General features: G+C 39.5%; 1 protein-coding gene across 2 annotated transcripts in view; it reads left to right on the top strand.

Moving 5' to 3' along the window:
• Positions 1 to 854: 854 nt before the first annotated feature.
• Positions 855 to 20,764, top strand: part of UBQLN1 (ubiquilin 1) — a 45,728-nt gene continuing 25,818 nt past the window's right edge. For both annotated transcript variants that reach the window (XM_060609961.3, XM_060609960.3), the window contains exon 1: positions 855 to 1,592. In XM_060609961.3, the coding sequence (XP_060465944.1) occupies positions 1,413 to 1,592 (180 nt within the window). In that variant the 5' untranslated portion in view covers positions 855 to 1,412. The remainder of the gene's footprint in view (positions 1,593 to 20,764) is intronic.

The raw sequence follows: 20,764 nt of genomic DNA, 5'->3' as shown, positions 1-20,764 counted from the left end.
GCAGAATGTCTGTATAGTTGAGTCACAGAGGGCTGTCAGGGTTTCCATTTGCGCAGTACTGATTAATAAAGTTAACGTCCTGGGTTCCATATTCCTTACAAGTCATCTTTAAAGACAAATGATGACGTCATTTCAAAATCAGAATTCTCCCGGTAAAAATAATAAACATATTTCTTATTTGTACCCATGCTGAAAACAATTTCCCAACTGCTATTACTGACAACCAGAGTCGGAACTGTAGCAGTTAATCTAATTTGACAGACTATAAATTGAACATCTCGGCTACATTAAACTGCCCCAGTTGGGTGGGCAGTCCGGGGGCACCATCCTGTTTCTGTCCCGTATCTTTTGAGGGCTGGTGTTTACAGAGAATTTGGGGCGCTCGCGCAGGGCTGTCAGGAGAGGCCACTGTCAACAGAGGTGGCCTGATCGCCAGACCAAACCGGGCTGACCCGAGGGCGGGACGCCCTGGCGGTGGAGCAATGACTCCGCAGGATTGCGCAGGGTGGCTACGGCTTCTACTCCCTTTTCCCTTTCGTTATGAAGAGGATCATTCTTCCATTAACTCAGCTTCCAACTCCCGCGCACGGGGCAGTAAGATCAAGCATTTTAAATCCTACAAGCAGGCAAATGGAAAGATGTGAAGTAACAGCACACCTCGCCTGCATTTTCACTCCCCACCCGTCGAGGTACCGGCAGCGCGCACTGGTGAGGCGAGCGTGACGCCGCGGGGAGGGGCTGGGCACGGCCACCGCGGGGTATGAAGGGGGCGGGGGACACGACCTGGACCACCAGCGCGCAGGCGCACCTGCGGCTACAGCGCCCAGTGGTCGAGCCCCCTTTCTAGTAATTTCGCTAGTCGTGAGGTCATCACAGCGCGCCGTTACAGTGCTTCCCAGAACCCCCTACCTAATTTTTTTGGCGAAGGGAATGAAATGAAAGAACTGACTTCTCCCACCCCAATTTGCTTTTAGTCCTCCATTCTGGCTGCGCCCACCGTCTGAGCAATGGAGCGGGAGAGGGAAAGTAAAGCAGCCGGAGCTGGAAGGAGGGCCGGCCGGGCATGACTCGGCGACGCCGCCAGCTGAGTTACCCGGCGTGCCCCGCGCGGCGCCGGCCGAGGGACGTGGGGGGAGGGGCGGGGAGGAGGAAGAGCGGCGGCGGCTGCGGATGTCGCTGCGACCGAGCGGCGTCTGAACACACGGCGGCTGCCGAGCGCCCGACCCGGGCCTGCGCCGGAGCCTACATCGAGCTCCGCGGCCCCTCGCCTGCCAGGGCGGCCCTGCACCCGTTGTCACTGAGGCGGCGTGCCCAGCATTCTCCACTGCCCGGGCCGGCCGGCTCTGCCGTCTGCTGGCTCCCCCTCGCTCGCCCGCTCCCTCCTGCGCGCCTGAGTCACCGCCGCCGCCGCCATGGCCGAGAGTGGTGAAAGCGGCGGCCCTCCGAGCTCCCAGGACAGCGCCGCCGCGGCCGAAGGTGCCGGCGCCCCCGCGGCCGCTGCCTCCGCGGAGCCCAAGATCATGAAAGTCACCGTGAAGACCCCGAAGGAGAAGGAGGAGTTCGCCGTGCCCGAGAATAGCTCCGTCCAGCAGGTGAGGGCCGCCCTGGCCTCGGGCCCGGGTGGGGGTGGCGACAGGACCTCCGCCCGCGGCGGGAGGAGACGGTTTCGGAAGGGCCTGGGAAGGGATCGTCCCCCCGAGGTGCGCTCGGCCCCTCTCGCGGGTGTCTTCCCGAATTAGATCACACCCAAGTGTCTGGGTGTGCTTCTTGGGACACCGCAGAGGCTTGTGGCGGGGCCCCGCGGCCTGTTTGTGGGACGCGCCGACGCCGCTTCCCTCCGCGCCCTCCTCCTGCTCCAGCGTCCGCCGACCACCAGCCTCTTCCCCCAGCTCCCCGCCCCCCGCCGCCTCCCTCCGGCTCCTCACAAAGGAAAGGGACCACCGCCGGGCTCCGGGCGGGGTGGAGGCTGGGCTAGGGCGAGGGTACGCTCTAGCCTCCTCTGCGGTTTTGTCTCATGAATTAAAAAAAAAAAAAGGGGGTGGGGGTGGGGGTGGAGTGCTCATTGTTTTACCTGCCTGCGGGTTTAGGCAGATTTTGGGGTGGGGAGCACGTGTACCTTTAGTTTTGCGTTTTGATTGCTGCAATTGCTACCTTTCAATCTTCAAGAAAAAAATTAACCGTGACGTAGAAATCGCTTTCAGTCTCACATCTTAATAGTACTAGGTTTGAGGAGAAAGGTGGATGACTTTCATTGATGACTTGCTGTTTTCTTTTTAGTATATTTATCTATCATCCCTTAGGTGCTAGTCGTTGGGAAGGTTTTTGTTTGCTTTTAGAGGGATGATAGCCACGTTTTGCAGATACTAGCAGTTACAATCGAATAAAAGAACAAAATTGGAGTTAATAGAGAATATCACCAAATGACTTACTACGTAAAATCTGTTCAGGTATACAAACTTTGCTGTTTAATTAAGAATCTTGAAGAATTCAACAAATTCGTTTTAGCTTTTTGTTGAATATACATCTCAGAGTATTTCCCATAATTGTCGAATGGATCCCTGATCATCTCAGATAATGTGAACAGGTTCTGAGGAACCAGTTCCTGAAATGTACCTATAAGTCCCCTCCCCTACCCCCCAGTGAACGATTGGGATATTGGTTTATATAGTTCTGAAAGGTGGTGTGTTTTGTAAAGCAGTAAATAGACTGTGTCATCAAGTGAGAAACTTTTATCACCTACTCTGAATCACCTTTTTTTTTTTTTTTTTGTATTCTATAAAAATTTCCCTTAACATTTTTGTATTTTCCAACATACAGGAAAGTTGAAAGAATTGTACAGTGAACATTCCTGATGTTCGTCACCTGCAGTTGACATTTTGCTGTATTTGCTCTATCACACAACTAATCATTTAATAGTCACTTTTATTTTTTGGATGCATTTCAGAGTAAGTTGCAAATATCATTAAATGCTTTTCACACATACATACACCTGTGTCATTCAAAGCTGTAGAACTTTATAATTCTCAAGATGTAGAACTTTATAATTGACTAGAAATTTCCTTCTTGCTCTTTGCCAGTCCCTTCAGTCACTCCCCTCCATCCACCACTGTTTTGATTTTTTTTTGCCATTAGTTTTCCCTGTTCTGCAACTTCACAGAAGATTTTTTCAGTCAGCATAATGTTTTGAGATTAATTCTTGTGTGTGCTTTCAATTTCTTTTTATTGCTTTGTTTTCCACTGTATGAATACATCATAATTTCTGCAGTCTCTTGTTGAGGACTACCTGGGTTACTTGTGGTGGGTTGCTGTGAACACCCATGTACAACTTTTGTTGTTGTTGGACAGATGCGTTTTCTCTTGTAAAATACTTAGAAGTGGAATGACTGGGTGATAGGATAGTTGTAGCTTTAGATTTATAAGCAGCCATGTTTTTAAAAAGAGCTTCTATCAACTTACAGTTCCACCAAAGGTGCTTGGGAGTTCCTGTTGCTCCACATCCCTGCCAGCATTTGATAGTGTCAGTCTTTTTCATTTTAGCTTTTCTAGTGTGTGTGTAGCCATATTATCTCTTGAAGCCCTGGGGTCTTCTTTCTAGGATTCCTAGTTCAGGTTTCTACCTTCCTACCTGCTTTCAGCATTTTATTGTATAAGCTAAGAAAAAAAATCAGTATTTTATAAATAGAAAAAATCATTTAAGTCTTTTGATGATGTTCTGTCTGTAGGATTGTTTTTACATCTTGTGACGGTGAAGTTAGAATTTTAAATTCTGTGGATATTTTATTATTTATTAAAAAAAATTTTTTTTAATGTTTATTTATTTTGAAGGACAGAGAGAAAGAGCCATGAGCAGGGGAGGGGCAGAGAGAGAGGGAGACAGAGAATCTGAAGTGGGCTCCAGGCTCAGCTGTCAGCACAGAGCCTGACGTGTGGCTTGAACTCCCGAGCCATGAGATCATGATCTGAACCCAAGTCAGATGCTTAACCTACTGAGCCACCCAGGTGCTCCAAATTCTGTGGAAATTTTAATTTTTCTATTCTGTCACCAAAGTAAAATTTTGATAAAATTAAAGCTTTTCCAAAGCAACTTACTCTGATGGCAGTGGAATTTTTATTCTGAAAAATGCTTTATATTGAAGCAGAAAACATGATAAAAAACACGTGACACTGCATCAAGAACCTGAAGACAAGTTAAACTGTCTTGTGGGGTCTAACTATATGTGTTAAGGAAAACACAAGAAAATATGTGAGTATAAGAAAAGCAGTTTTCAGATGATTTGTAAAATTCTACTTGAAGCACAATAAAGTATGTCATTTTGTACCTTAAATTTTTCTTAGAGGGTTTAATAGATTTAAACTATATGTTACAGATTAAAATTTGTCATTGATGATGATGATGATGATGATGTCAAATGATGATACTAAGATTCCATGTTCAGTAAAAAATTGGGAAATATTTCAAACTGAAAAATTTAATCTTAGAGATAAAGATAGAATTCTAAAAGGAGAGCATTGAAGGCATAGGTTTTCTGTCAGGCAAATTCCGTATTCTACAATTTGGAATCTTTTTCAGTAAGTGTTTCTGTGTAATGTAAATTCTGTTAGTACATTATGCTGAAATGGTATTTATATGAATGTTCTAATAATTGGATAAAACTAAGCTTTCTGGGTCAGTTGTAAAATATGTTGTCAGGTAGTAACTAATTTTCCTGTTTTGCCCTCAGGTTCTGTTTGAGTGTGTATAACCAACAGGCAGAAACAGGATACCTTAATACAGTTGGTATTTAATATTACTTGTTTGGGGTTGATAACAACACTTTTTTAAAATTAAAGGGACATTTACTTTTCAGCGAGCAGTCAATTGAGTAATGTTTAAATTTCTAACTAAAGGTAGTTAGAATGTGAACTTACCTGTGTGTTTCAAGGTGGTTTTGTTAATAGGGGTTTACATAAGTAGATAAAAAAAATAGTTTAAGTGTATAGTGGCACAAAGTCCCTGTGTATGAGATTATTTTTCTATTAATTATTCGTTTTCTGCTATGGGAAATAGTTTGAGGACCTCCAAATGTCAACAAGTGAGATGAAGTCCAGAATGGGGGTCGGGGGCACACGCACGTGTGTGTGTGTGTGTGTGTGTGTGTGTGAATGAGTCATTAAAATTAGTGCAGAGAATGGACAGGAGCTTCCAGGGAACATCTAACTAGCTTGTTCTGGGATTCTGTAAGCCCTCTAGGTTGTAGTGTAAGATGGTGAAATACAGTTACCTGAAATATTCAGGCAGCCTATATTCAAGTTTTAGAAAACATTTTCAGGGCACGCGGGTGGCTCAGTGGTTAAGCGTCTGACTCTTGATTTTGGCTTAGGTTGTGATTTCACGGTTCATGAGATCGAGCCCCGCATTGGGCTCTGCACTGACAGCGCAGAGCCTGCTTGGAATTCTCTCTCTTCCTGTCTCTGACCTTACCCTGCTCACATGCGGCTGCATGCGTGCTCTCTCTCTCTCGCAAAATAAAGTTAATTTTTTTCATCACTTGAAACTTTTAGAAAACTATCAGTGTAACATAAATATTGTATTGCATATAATTGAGCCTTATCTTGCTAAGGGAAATTGCAGTGTATCAGGGTCATTATTATAAACATTGAACATTATACTTTATGATGGGTCCAGAACTGTGCTCTCCACTTTGGTACTACCAGCCCATCTGGCTGTTGAATGCTTAAAATATGGTTGAACTGTTTTGGAATGTGCTGGAAGTGTTAAAATACAGCAGATTTTGAAAACCTGTGCCTGGCTTCTATCACTTAATGTTTTCAAGGTTCCTTCATGTTAAAGCATTTATTAGTTCTCCCTTTTTATTGCTGAATAATATTCCACTTTGTGGGCATATATCACATTTTATTTCTCCATTCATCAGTTAATGAACATTTGGGTTGTTCTTTTTGACCATTCTAAATAATGCTCTGTGAATAACTCAGAAGGTTTTGTGTGGACATCTGTTTTTGTTGAATGTGTACCTATGAGTGGAACTGCTGGGTCATGTTGTAGCTCTATGTTTAACTTTTGAGGAACTGCCAAACTATTTTCCAAAGTGGCCGTACCATTTTATATTTCCACCAGCTATGCATGAGGATTCCATTCCCTGTAACATTTGTTATTGTCTGTCTTTGATTATCACCATCCTAGTTGGCTGTGAAGTGGTATCTCATCGTGATTACTTGGCTTCCTATTGCGCAAACAGCAGTTCTCAGTGTGGTCTGGGGGGGTCCCCAGTACCCTTCTAAGAGGATCATGAGATCAAAACTGTTTTCATAAGATTTCTGTTATTTGTATTTCTCACTCTAATTCTCTCAAAAATCAACAACACTTTTTCAGAAGCTGTAAGATGTGGGATATTGCAACAGATGTGAAAATCCAGTTGTCTTCTGTTATGAGACTAAAGTAATCTGCAAAAATTTAAAACTATGCTACTCTTCACACTGGGGAAATAGAGTTACTTTTTATAAGAATGTTATTTATATTGACATGTAATGAATTTATTATTTTTAAATGAATATTTAAAGATGCCTCAGTTTTAATTTTTAATATAGCAAACATCAGTAGATATAACCTGCATAAACAAAAACTCAGGTTTCACATTTACAAAGTGGTATATCCTAAACCAAAAATTGTTAGAAGGAGAGCATCTAATAGATTAAATAGGTACTTACAACATTGAGGATTGACTCCACTAAGTTGTCATTTCCTCTTGCCTAGAAACTTACAGTAGCTTGTTGGTGAGTCTCCCCACTTCTCTGGCTGCTCCCTCCCAGACATTCATTCACTCCTACAGCAGCCTCTGAAAAAAACTTTAATCAGATCATGTTACCCTCTACTTGAAACTTACAGCTCCCTATTGATCTTAGACTTTCATAACATGGCCTTGAGGCCCTATGTGCTCTCCTGCCAGGAGAGCACACCCCTGGTCTTATACTCTTCATTGACCCAGAGTTGGTAGGAAATGGTCAGGTGGGGATTTTTCTCTTCCACAGTTGTCAGCAACATCTGAGTTCTACCTACCTCTCCATTCTGATGTGTTCTTTCCTCCTTGGTAGCTTGACTCTTGTCATACCGACTTTTTAGTTCCTTGACCGTGTTACATTTTTTCCCTGCCTCAGGACTTTGCAGTTTGTTCTTGCTACCTGGAATGCCTCCTACTCTGCCTCTTCCCACTCATCCCTTAATTTCCATGCAAAGATCACTTTCTCAGAGAAGTATCCTTGATTGTCTAGACTAGATTGGTATTCCCTGTTGTATTTTTTCACAGCACTCTGTTTTTTGGTCGTAATTCATCAAAATTTAGTATTTATGTGATTATTTGATTAATGCTTGTTTCTAAAACTAAAACTAAAGACAAATGTGTGATTGTTCATCATTGTTATCAAAGCCTAGCACATAGTTTGGGCTCAGTAAATATTTGTTTACAAATGAATCTAGACCATTATGCACAATAATAGGTATTTAATAATAGCTGCCAGTTATTGAGCCTTTATTGGGTGCAGTATATACATAACCTCATGGCTTCCTGCCCTTCTCACAGCTTTGTCTTAAACTGCTCTTCTCTTAGGTTACCACTTTCCAAGCACAACTCTTGAGTGCTTCAGAATGTTCCACTTGTTTCTGGTTGCTGGAACGTAATTCTTCTAGAATAGCTTTTCTCAGCTGATCATCTCCATCTGAACCACAGAACACAGAATGACTGTCGTGTGATTATCCATTTTTCTCAAAGATTGTTCATAAGTAATACAATTTTAAATGCATAGGAAAGAAGTTAATACAGTCAGTGGTGTGCTGGTAAATGTTTGTCAACCACTTCTTCAGGAAAGTCAGCACTGAATTGTAGTGTTTGCTGATTATCACGGTGTAAATACTCTTACCCTGTCAGAAAGTAAGCTACCAATATTAAAACTGGCTCTCAAAATTCCTGAAAACTTAGCAGTCTGAGCTGGTAGGAGCTATTGATTACAGTGGATAGATAACCTTAAGTTATATGGATACCTGCCTTAAGGTGTCTATATGGTGCTTTAAGGTATCTCTATATATAATTGGAGGCGCAACTATACTGGGCCTTCATGTCCATTTACTTATATTATTATTAATGATTGCTTTCAGAGTGACCATATGATCCACAGAACTGAAAATATTTATTCTCTAGCCCTCTACAGAAAGTTTGCTGACTTCTGCCTTAAGGCATTAGGGCTTACTGTTCTAGATCTTGTCACATTAGTGCTCAAAACCTTTCTCACTAGAAAATTTTACCATGGCTTACGTATAGTGTTGTTCAGTAGAAATTTAATGTAAGCCTCATGTAACTTAAATTTTTCATAGTCACTTAAAAGAACAGTGAAAATTTTTTTTATTGTGGTTAAAATACACTTAACCATTTTTTAAATAGGTTTTCTTAACGTTCATTTTTAAGGGAGGAAGGGAGAGAGAGCGCGCGCCCCTATGTGTGGGGGAGGGGCAGAGAGAAGAATGAGACACTGAATGGGAAGCAGGCTCCAGGCTCTGAGCTCAGAGCCCAACGTGGGGCTCAAACTCATGAGCCATGAGATCATGACCTGAGGTGAAGTTGGATGCTCAACCGACTGAGCCACCCAGGCACCCCTTAAATACACTCAACCATTTTTAAGTGTGTAATTCAGTGACATTTTTGTACAACCATTACCACCATCCGTCTACAGAATTCTTTTCATCTTGCAAAACTGTACCTTATTTATTAAACAATAACTTTATATTATTCAACAATAACTACCCATTCCCCTCCCACCAGCCCCTGGCAACAAGCATCCTACTTTCTGTCTCTGAATTTGACTACTCTAGGTATGTCATAAAAGTGGAATCATAAGTATTTGTCCTTTTAAGACTTATTTCACTTTGTATAAAATCCTCAAGTTTCATCACTGTTGTAGCAGATGTTAGAATTTCCTTCCTTTTTAAGGCTGAATAACACTGTATTGTATGTACTTGCCACGTTTTGTGTATCCATTCATCGGTTGATGGACACTTGCATTGGTCTACCTTTTGGGTATTGTAATTTTAATAATATGTTTTGTTTAATCCAGTGTATCCTAAATATCATTTCAACATGTAAATAGACTTTAAAAATGAGATATTTTACCTTTTTTTCATACTAAGTCTTCAAAATTTAGTGTGTATTTTATACTTACAGCACATCTCAATTTGGACTAGCCACATGTGGCTAGAGACTTCTGAATCACATAGCACAGCTAATAGAGTCTTCATGTTTTGCTCCCTGCCAATCTCTTCTCTATTATTCACTGCATTTCAGCCATCTGTATGTCTTTCTTACCCCAAATATCACTCACTAGCTCTTTGCCTCTCTGGGCCTTTAACAATGCTGCTAATGATAGTAACATAATAGCTAGTATTCTAGGCTTATCAAGGTGTAATACAGTACCTTTTTTTTTTTTAAGTTTCACAACTTTATTTTATTTATTTTTTAAATGTTGATTTATTTATTTTGAGAGAGAGTACAGGTGCCTGTGCACACCCGAGCAGGGGAGGGGCAGAAAGACGGGATCCCAATCAGGCTCTGAAGTATCAGTTTTGAGCCCGATATGGGACTTCATATCACGAACTGTGAGATTGTGACCTGAGCTGAAATCAAAAGTCAGGCTCTTAACCCACTGAGCCACGCAGGAGCCCCAAGTTTCACAACTTTATGATGAAAGTATTATTTACCCCCTCCCCCTTTTTTTTAAAATGAAGAAACAGACTCAGGTTGATGTGATCAAATTCATTTACCTATTAAATAGTGGAGCCTAGATTCAAACCCAGTGACTAACTTTGGAGCTCACACCTAACCACTACTCCAGGCTGCCTTGACTTTTCTCTGGCTGGATTTAGAGCCTTAAAGTTTACTTATTTATATTTTAAAAAGGTTTTATTTACATTCCAGTTAGTTATTATACAGTTTAGTTAACATATTATTAGTTTCAGGTGTACAATACAATGATTAAAATTTATTTAAATGTTTATCAGAGTTTGATTGGATTTACCAGTTTATCAGAGTTTGATTGGACTTACCAATCAAACTTACCAATTATTTGTGATACCATTTTGTGATTATATGGACTTTATCCTCCCTACCCCATACTGAATTTGCAGGGGTAGGGGCTGTCTTGCTTACCTCCTAATCCCATGGTGCTTGGCACATACTGAGTAATACTGGTATTTATTGAGTGAGCAAATAGTGTTTTAAAGATTTATTTGCAATATTTTGTACTTATTTGAGGATATTTTTAACTGTGATTTGTTTACAAAAATGTGATGTTTATTTTTAGTGTAATTAAATGTCTAATGGCATTATTTCAGTTTTTTCTGTGAGAACAGCTTCCACTATTTAAAAATATTTTTCATTAAATTCGGATTGGAATTTTTTTAGGGACTAAAGTTGATATCATCTGTAAATCTGTTTGATGCAAAAAGTTTTGGGTTAGCATACAGAACGTTCCATTCATTATAGGTATGATAATGTGTATATGTGTGTTCCTTTGATTTGCAGAATATTTTCATTACCCTAGAAGATCAGAACTCTGTTTTTTCCAGGTAGATTTTGCTATTATGAGCTAGTTTGATGTCTTCTAGATATGACAACATAGACTGCTTGGTTTACTTACTTACTGGTTAAGCAGCTGCTATAGATTCTAGACTTGGGTGTAATGGATTTGGTAAAAAATTTCATAGCTTTTAAACTCTTGGAGATTCTGCCTAGAAAAGTATTTATCTGTGTACTCATATATAATATTCTATTTATTCTTGTTAGGCAGATGGATCGTTACCCACACTTTACTGTCTTCACTTGTTTGTGGTCTTTCCATATTGGCATATGTGGAACGAACTTATTCCACTATTATTTATTTATTATTCATAAAAGTTTTGTTAGTATTTTGAGAAAGGGGGAAATGTATATTGGCATATTAATGTAAGTATATTGAAATGTGGTCTGCAGTTTGGAGAGAACATGGACTCTGGAATTGGAGAGATCTTTGAGCAAGGTGCTTTTACCTTTGAGCCTCATTGGCAACATTTTTTTTTTTTTTTTTGATTTAACTTTATTTTTTATTTTTTAAAATTTACATCCAAATTAGTATATAGCGAAGCACTGATTTCAGTAGATTCCTTAATGCCCCTTACCCATTTAGCCCATCCCCCCTCCCACAACCCCTCCAGTAACCCTCAGTTTGTTCTCCATATTTATGACTCTCTTTTGTTCTGTCCCCCTCCCTGTTTTTATATTATTTTTGTTACCCTTCCCTTATGCTCATCTGTTTTGTCTCTTAAAGTCCTCATATGAGTGAAGTCATATGATTTTTGTCTTTCTCTGACTAATTTCACTTAGCATAATACCCTCCAGTTCCATCCACATCATTGGCAACGTTTTTAACATGTGATATAATACTTGCTTCACTAGATTGTTTGGAGGGTTTCATGAGATAATATGTATAAAGTACCTGGCTCAGAGTTACATGCTCTACTTGTATTGGTTTCATTCCTCCTTCACCCTTTTGTTTGCTAGTGAATGGAGTCTTAGTTTTTTACAGTAGAAGGAAGCTTTAATAGTATCCTAGCATGTGAATAGTCGAACATTTAGTTTGCTATTCTTTGTCAGATTTAAATCATAGAGACTCTTAAAAATATTTTATGTATTTTATGTAAAAATATTTTATGTATATTTTATGGATAATGTATCATAATATTTATGGCTGAGTGTTCAATTTTATAAGAAGGTGCCCTTTTCCTATGTAGTTGTCTGTGTCGTTATTTCTCATACTTGACATCTTTGTGTAAGATTTATGCAATGTTTTTTAATGAGAATACTAACAAGGTTACTCAGACAGACATCAGGTATTTGGAGAGATAACTGGATGAGCTATTACATAAGATGATTTATTGAATATGGAGTTTTTTCAAGAGATCTTAGCAATATTGAATGAGGAACTGATTGCAAGACTTGGTGACTTAGAAAACACATAGCAAGTGTTTGAATGCAGTATATTATTAGATAACTATTTAGAAAATTCTTGCTGAATGCTGTTAATATGTGGTTCTGCAAGAAATACAATTAATATGTATGTTTTAGTATTCAGAGTTTCTTTGTAAAGGTTGCAAAGTGTTTCTACTTGCCCCCCCACCCCCCAGTAAAAGGCAAGGTTCAATTGTGGGATATTTGTAAAGGATGATAGTTTTTCTTTTAGCCAACTTAAAATCAGATTAACTTAATTTTAAATGGTTATAATTCAGTTTATACTCACATAATTGGGTTAGAATGTAGAGTGTGTGTGTGTGTGAGTACTCTGCCCCCAGGCATTTTACATATATCTCTTAATTCTCCCATCAACCCTGCAGAATAAATATTACCTCCATTTTACTGATAAGGAAACCTCGGGTCAGAGTGTCCTCAAGGTAACAACTTGTAAGTGGCAAAACCAAGATTTGAATTCAGGTCTAAATGTTTCAAAAACATTCTTTGTTTCTTACCAGTTTGTTCCCTCCCCTCACTGCAAGTGTGTGTGTGTGTGTGTGTGTGTGTGTGTGTGTGTGTGTGTGTGTGTGTGTGTGTGAGAGAGAGAGAGAGAGAGAGAGAGAGAGAGAGAGAGAGAGAGAGATTTTCTTCCTCCAGTCAGTCAAGAACAGGGAATCAAGTGAAGTGGGCCCTGAACAGCTGAGATTGTTCTCATAAAAGTTGATATACTAAAGCATACATTTTCATTTCAGATTATCTCAGCATTCTATTTTATATGGGTTTCTAATTCTTGATTACCTGTTTGCCTCTTGCTCCCCTTAAAAATAGCAAATTTAGAGGGAAGAGGAGGTATGCTGTCAAGCTAAGAACTGACAGCCTGGTAAAAAAGCAGATACAGGACACCTTAAGAGTGAATCTGGAACAGTGTCACTGTATTGCAGAACAGCAATTGATGTATGCAGCAGTAACTCAGCGCTATCAAAAAGTTTCATTATACTCAGTAGAATGTAAAATGATTTTGGTGATCACACAGGGGTAAACTTCGGTTAGCTGGATAATCGATAACATCTGTCTTTGGATGATGTTGAGAGAAGTGGCTCCCGACTGTTTTGTACATGCTGGGTTGATTTCAAACCATTAACTTAAATTACTTATTTGATTTTGATTCTTCTGGTTATTGGGAAAATGTCTAGTACTTCAGGTTTTCAACTGTTTGGCCCATTGGTTATTACTGTAGGTTGTCAGTGCAAGAACAGAATAGGAAACTTACAGGAAATATGGATCCTTAGAGGCCTATTCTAGCATATATTTTTCATTTTGAGTTAGTGGTTGCCACGTGGGCCTAAGGACAAAAATAGGAATATCTATCTATCTAGTTTAGAAATAACTAAAGGAAATTACGAAAATCTTTCCTTTATGGTTAAGATTCTTCCCTAGATAGATGGAAACATTTTATATAATTTGTTGCATAAGTTTTATGTTGCTGCAGAGGAATAATATCTGTGGACTGTCTAAAACAGCTTTGACAATTTTCAAGATTGCTATTTTTTTCTTCTTTTTTTTAATGTTTATTCTTGAGAGAGAGACAGAGACAGAGACTGAGCACAAGTGGGGGAGGGGCTGAGGGAGAGGGAGACACAGAATCCGAAGCAGGCTCCAGGCTCCAAGCTGTCAGCATAGAGCCCAACATGGGGCTTGAGCTCACGAACCATGAGAACATGACCTGAGCCGAAGTCGGACGCTTAACCAACTGAGCCACCCAGGCGCCCTCCCCCCCTTTTTTTGCTGTCAGTAGTGCTTAGTCTCTGATTTTCTCTTGTTCAGTAAAAGTGTGATATAATAAATAAAACAGACATGGAGGTAAAAGTTCAAATGTTAGAAATGGTTTTGGAAATTTTGAAGCCACTATAAGCTGAAACTGTTTCCCTCTACCTAAATGGTTCAGAATAAGAGTTTAAGGAAATCTGAAGTATGCAGAGTTTGGGCCTTTCTATAAAAACATAACATTGTTTACATTGATCATATTTGGATTAAAGTTTTCTAAAATACAGCATAGAGTATTGGAAAAGCATATCATATCTGTTTGAAATGGTACAATTAAAAGTAAGGTTTATTCACTTTTGTTTTAAATGGAATGGCAGGCAGCTGAATTGAATTGTTAATTCCTTGGTTTTGCTAGTTTATTCCAAGCTTTGGATAATTTACTCAGAATAGTCACTTCAGTCTTCTATAATATTACATTAGTCTTCTAGTTGGGTTCATAGTGGTTCTGATGTCTCAGTTGTTTGACATTGGTTCAAAATTTACAATTTATTTTTATAAGAACTGGATTATAATTGATAGATTCTACAGTTTCCCTTTGTCTAGTACCAGAGGTATAGTTGAACTCTGTCACCATTTCTAACATGATGTTTTCCAAGTTTGACTATGAAGTGCTATGAACTCCTACTCCAATTGCCTTAGGTGCCCCTGAGAACCAAGAGTTCCATGAGATTGGAGGATCCTATTTCAACAGTGCTGGAATTCTGTAAGAGAAAGTGTTTTTTTATGAGTCTGTCAGGACTCGTTTGGTTTCTGGGGGTTTTGTTGTGAGGATTGAATGAGATAAGGTGTATATAGTGCCAGGCACATTTTCGCTGCTTAATCAAATAATGATTCATGTAAATGCTTTTTCAACTGTGTGTCATGCATCTAGTCTGTCCAGAAAGCTCTGATTATCCTTCAGATACTGACATTAGGAGGATTCCAGTCCTTAAATATTACTAAGGGCTCAACTGAACTGTTCACTGCTGTTCTTTAAGCTTTTGAGGTTATGGCTGTTTTGTATAACCTGTCTTAACTGTCTCTGCCAGATATGATGCTCACAGGCAACACCATGTCTTATTTTGGGGTGATCGTCTCTGTTGTGATTTCCATGTCTTGTATCTGGTCCACTACCTAAAACTAGAGCATCTTCATCTTCAGTTCCTTTCAGATAACCTACCACAGACAAGGTATATATGTTAGTTATGTTAGCTTCCTGGCCAGTTGAGTCATTTGAAATTGGAGTGCCCAGAAAAATTGGTCTCCTGTGTTTTGATTTCTTTCTGTTTCTTAGGGTAGGGTATTCACAATCAACTATTATACCTATTTTTAATTGATGTATAGTACAGAAGAATGCACCCATCATGAATGTACAGTTCCATGTATTAGCACAAAGGTCCAATCCCGCAGAAGTCACCTTGTGATCCCTTATAGCCACCACCTCCCAGAAGTAACTACTATCCTCACTTTTGACATTATGGATTTTGTCTCTCCCTTTATAAAAATTTTATATATAAATGAAATCACACAATTTATCTTTATTTGTGATTGGGTTTGCTCTGCATTGAGGGATTCATGATGACATGTGGCTGTAGTTCATTTGTTGTCATTGTGTGTAATATCTTAAGTATACCACAGTTCTATAGTTAAAGCACAGTTGGATTGTGTAATGTTTTTGGCTAATAACAAAGAATACTGGTTTGAGCTTCCTTGAACATGTCTGTTGGTGTACCTGTGGACACATAATTTGTTAGATAAAATACCATAAGTGAAATTGTTGCGTCAGTAGGGTAAGCGTAGGTTCAGCTTCTACTTCAAAATATTTTTCCAAAACATACCAATTTATGTTTCTACCTGTAATGTATGTGGATTCCACATCCTCTACGACACTTTCCTGGCCTTTTGAGTCGAATCATCCTGTGAGTGTATCACTGGTTTTAATTTGAAGTTACCTGATTGTTAATTAATTAGGATAAGCACCTTTTCCTGTGTGTTAGCCACTTAGCTTTTATTTTGTGAGTTCTCATTTTAGTCTCTTGATAATTTTTTAATTGGGTTTTGACTTGTTGATTTGTACACGTCCTGTATGAAGTCTGGATTCAAGCTCTCTTGATTGTTGGTGTTTTAGGTATTTTCTCTCTGTTGCTTATCTGATAATGATAGTTCAATTTATTTTACCTTTTCTTTTTTAATGTTTATTTTTGAGAGACAGAGACAGAGCATGAGTAGGGGAGGGGCGTAGAGAGAGGGAGACACAGAATCTGAAACAGGCTCCAGGCTCAGAGCTGTCAGCACAGAGCCCGACGCAGGGCTTGAACCCACGACCGTGGGATTGTGACCCAAGCTGAAGTCTGGTGCTTAACCATCTGAGCCAGCCAGGCACCCCTGCCTTTTTTTTTTTTTTTTAAATGGTTACATCTTTTTGGGTACCACTTAGGAAATCTTTTACAGTTGTACCAGAACTTTATTGACTTCTCTTGTTGGTACTATTTTATTGCACAATAGTGTTTAAAAAAAAAAATTTTTTTTTTTCGTTTATTTATTTTTGAGACAGGGAGAGACAGAGCATGAACAGGGGAGGGTCAGAGAGAGGGAGACACAGAATATGAAGCAGGCTCCAGGCTCTGAGCGGTCAGCACAGAGCCCGACGCGGGGCTAGAACTCACAGACCGTGAGATCATGACCTGAGCCGAAGTTGGCCGCTTAACCGACTGAGCCACCCAGGCGCCCCTGCACGATAGTGTTTAATTTGCATGTGGTCATAGTACATGCTTGGTTTAACTTGAAATATGTTGACTTGCTTTATGGCAGAGTATATGGTCTAATTTTATAAATTTACTTAAAAAGGATGTATATTCTGCATTTGTTGAGTGCAGTGTTCTCTATGTTACAGTTAGGTCATTTGTTAATTATGTTCAAATCTTTTTAACTTTTTTTTTTTTTTTTTGGCCTGTTTTCTATCAGTTACTGAGGTAAATGTGCTGAGATCTTATTGTACTACTTTTGCATTTGTCTGTTTTTCTTTTATACTTTTAAAGCTTTATCTTGTGAGTTTAACACTTTAGCATGTTGAAATGACCTAGTTGCTTTTGTATTAAAGCCTGTTTTGTTGATTAGAATAGCCTCAGTAACTTTCTTTGGTTACACCCATTCTTTGTATTTTTTCTTTACAGTTTTGGTATATCACTTTTAAGCAACGTGAAGTTGTTTAAAAAACATTTTTTTTTAATATTTATTTATTTTGGGGAGACAGAGACGGAGTGCAAGCAGGGGAGGGGCAGAGAGAGACACACACAGACACACACAGAATCCGCAGCAGGCTCCTGGATCTGAGCTGCAGCACAGAGCCCGACGAAGGGCTCAAACCCACAAAGCACGGGATCATGACCTGAGCTGAAGTCGGACACTCAACTGACTGAGCCACCCACGTGCCCCAATATGAAGCTGTTTTTAAATCCAGTCTGGTTGTCTTTTTAACATACTGTCTGTTAATGTAATTGCTGCTAAATTTGGTTTACATTTACCATTATACTGTTTGATTTTTATTTTTCCTGTTTGTTTTATACTGTTTTTTTTTCTTTTGTATTATCTCATTTATCCCCTTTATTAGGTTGGTAGATGTAAGCCTTTTTTACTATTCTTCTAGTAGTTATTCTAGAGATTATTTTATGCATTTTAATTTATAAAATGTCTAAATTGTTAAGTACTTGTACTTCTTCCCAGTTAGTGCAAGGACCTTAGAACAGTTGAACTCCATTTAACGCACCTCTGGACTAGACTTGACTTTCTTCTAACACAAGGCTGTATTATTAGTGCTTTATACAACCAATTTTCATTTTGATTTACTGGTGTAGATATCCTTTCCAATTTTTATTCCTTCATTTAGGATCATTTTCTTCTGTCTGAGGAACACATTAACATTTCCTGTAGTCTGTGTATGCCAGGTAACAAAATCTGTTTTTGTGTGTCTGAAAATGTTTTATTTTGAGGGAATTTTTTTTTTCTGTATGTAAAGTTTTAGGCCTGTTACAGTTTTCTTTTCTAAATTTTTAATTTTTTTAATTATGGGTGACTTCAAGTCAAAGGAGTAGATACAACAATAAGTTACACCTTCAGGAATCCTGTACTCAGCTTTGACTGTTGATCTTAAAGGCAGTCTTGTTTCAGGTATACTTTCCCTTAAGGTACCTCCCTCTTCCTCATCATTTTGATGCCTCTCTCATGTATTATATTATTTCATCCCTTAATATTTCAGTATGTATCTCTAAAAAATAAGGAGCCTTTTTAAAAGACATCAATACATTATCCTGCCTTACCAATGAATAATTCCTTAATTTAATCAGTTCAAAATTTCCCTGTTGTCACAAAATGATTTTTTAGCATAATGATAGCATGAATTTATTACATTTTTTTACTTTTTTCAAAAAATTTTATCTTTTAGAGCAGTTTTATATTGAGTGGAAAGTAAATGTTCCATAACCCCTGCTCCCCCTGACCCCCGCACTCCATAGTAGTACATTTGTTACAATTTATGGACCTCAACTGACACGTATCACCTAAAGTCTGTAGTTTAAAAGACTCACTCTTGGTGTTTTTACATTCTGTGGGTTTTGACAAATGTGTAATGACAGGTACTCTGCCTATCCGTCTTCCTTTCCTAACCCCTAGCAACCACTGATCCTCATAATTTTGCCTTTTCTAGAATGTCGTATTGTTGGAATTTACAGTATGTGGCCTCTTCAGATTGGCTGTTTTGACTTGCTAATATGCATTTAAGTTTCCTTCATGTCTTTTCATGATTTTATAAATACATATCTATTTAGCACTGAAGAACATTCCATTGTTTGGATATCCCACAGTTTATTTATTCACCTGAAGAGTATCTTGGTTGTTCCTGAGTTTTGACAGTAATGAATAAAACTATAAACATCTCTTTGCAGGTTTTTTGTGTGGACATAAGTTTGCAGCTTTTATCATTTGTCAGTACTTCTTAGCTTCTGATTTTCTCCTTTTGTGTGGACATAAGTTCTTAACTTCCTTGAGTAAATGCCAAGGAGCACAATTGCTGGATCAAATGGTAAGAGTATTGTTTGGCTTTATAAGAAGCTGCCAAACTGTTTTCCAAAGTGACTAAACCAAATGGTACATCATCAGCATGAATGAGTTCCTGTTCTACATCCTTGCTTGCAATGAGAGTATGGTGCGATCTCCTTGTTTTATATTTTAGTTCCCTAATAGCATATGATGTGGAATATCTTTCACAGGCTTGTTTGCATTTTGTATTATCATCTTTGGTGAGGTATCAAAGTCTTTTGCCCTTTTTTTTTTTTTTTAATTGGGGTATTTTAATTGGTTGTTACTGTTGAGTTTTAGTTCTTCATATATTTTGGATAACAGTCCTTTATCTGATGGATCTTTTGCAGATAATTTTTGTCAGTCTGGTTTGTTTTCTCATTTGCTTAAAAAGACTTCTTGCGGGGCGCATGGGTGGCTAAGTCGGTTAAGTGTCTGACTCTTGATTTCAGCTCAGGTCATGATCTCCTGGTTCATGAGTTTCAGCCCCACGTCTGGCTCTGACCTTGACAGTGTGGAACCTGCTTGAGATTCTCTCTCTGCCTCTCCCCAGCTTACACTGTCTTTCTCTCTCCCTCTCCCTCCCTCCCTCCCTCTCCCTCCCCCTCCCTCCCCCTCTCTTCCTCCCCCCTCCCTCCCCCTCTCCCTCTCTCTCCCTCTCTCTTCCTCTCTCTTCCTCTCTCTTCCTCCCTCTCCCTTCCCCTCTCCCTCTCCCTTTCTCCCCCCCTCCCTCTCCCCCCCCTCCCTCTCCCCCCCCTCCCCCCCTCTCCCTCCCAAAATAAATAAAGAGATTTCTTTCTGAAGTGGGATGTGGGTAAGGCTGATACATTGCAAGGGACTGATAAATTGCTTGTTTTTGTTGTTTTTCTTTTCCAGTATCTATGCCATTCTTTCTTTTCCTGCCTTGTTGCCTTGACTGGGACTTTCAATACTATGTTGAGTAGAGTAGGGGTGATTGAGTGTTGAGTAGAGTAGTGGTGATTGTGGGGGGTAGTGGTGATTCGGGGCGGGGGGGGGGGCATCCTTGCTTTGTTCCTGATCTTAGTGGGAAAGCATTCAGTTGTTCACTGTTAAGTATGATGTTAACTGCAGATATTTCCTACATGCACTTTATCAGGTCTAAGTGGTTCCCTTTTATTCCTTTTTTTTTTTAATTTTTAAAATGTTTTTAAATTTATTTTTGAGAGAGAGAGAGAGAGACAAAGCATGAGCGGGGGAGGGGCAGAGAGCGAGGAGACAAAGAATCTGAACCAGGCTCCAGGCTCTGAGCCATCAGCACAGAGCTTGACGAGGGGCTTGAACTCATGAGCCATGAGATCATGACCTGAGCTGAAGTCGGACACTTAACCGACTGAGCCACCCAGGAACCCCTCCAGGGTTTTTTTTATTACCCAATTTATGGTCTATCTTGGTGAGTGTTCCTTGTGTACTTAAAATTTCATCTACAGGTTTTTCTTTGCTTTTTCCTCCTTAGCAACTTATTTGTTGAGGACTTTTTGCATGTGTGTGTGGTTGTATCCTTTTGATGACATTTAATATGTTTCTTTATCTACATTTTTGGGGAGCATCTGTTATACCTAGAGCAGGCGGTGGTCCTTACACTTAAGTGTACATCAGAATCATCTGGGAAGTTTGTTAGATTATAGATTGCTGAGCCCCATCCCTGGGGTTTCTGATTTGGTTAATATGGGGTGGGGACTGAGAATGTGCATTTCCACCAAGTTAACCTAGTACTAGTGAATGCTGCTCATCTGCGGACAGAACTTTGAGAACTATAGCCCTGGTGCAGTTTTGCGACCTTGTCGTTAGTGACATTTTGAATTGGATAGTTCTTTGTTGTTGGTGCTGCCCTGGGCATTGTAGGG

The sequence above is a fragment of the Panthera onca genome, chromosome D4 (assembly GCF_046562875.1).
Source record: "Panthera onca isolate mPanOnc1 chromosome D4, mPanOnc1 haplotype 2, whole genome shotgun sequence".
NCBI classification, from domain to species: Eukaryota; Metazoa; Chordata; class Mammalia; order Carnivora; family Felidae; genus Panthera; species Panthera onca.
The sequence above is the reverse complement of the archived record's forward strand: the minus strand, read 5'-3'. Positions and strand labels throughout refer to the sequence as shown.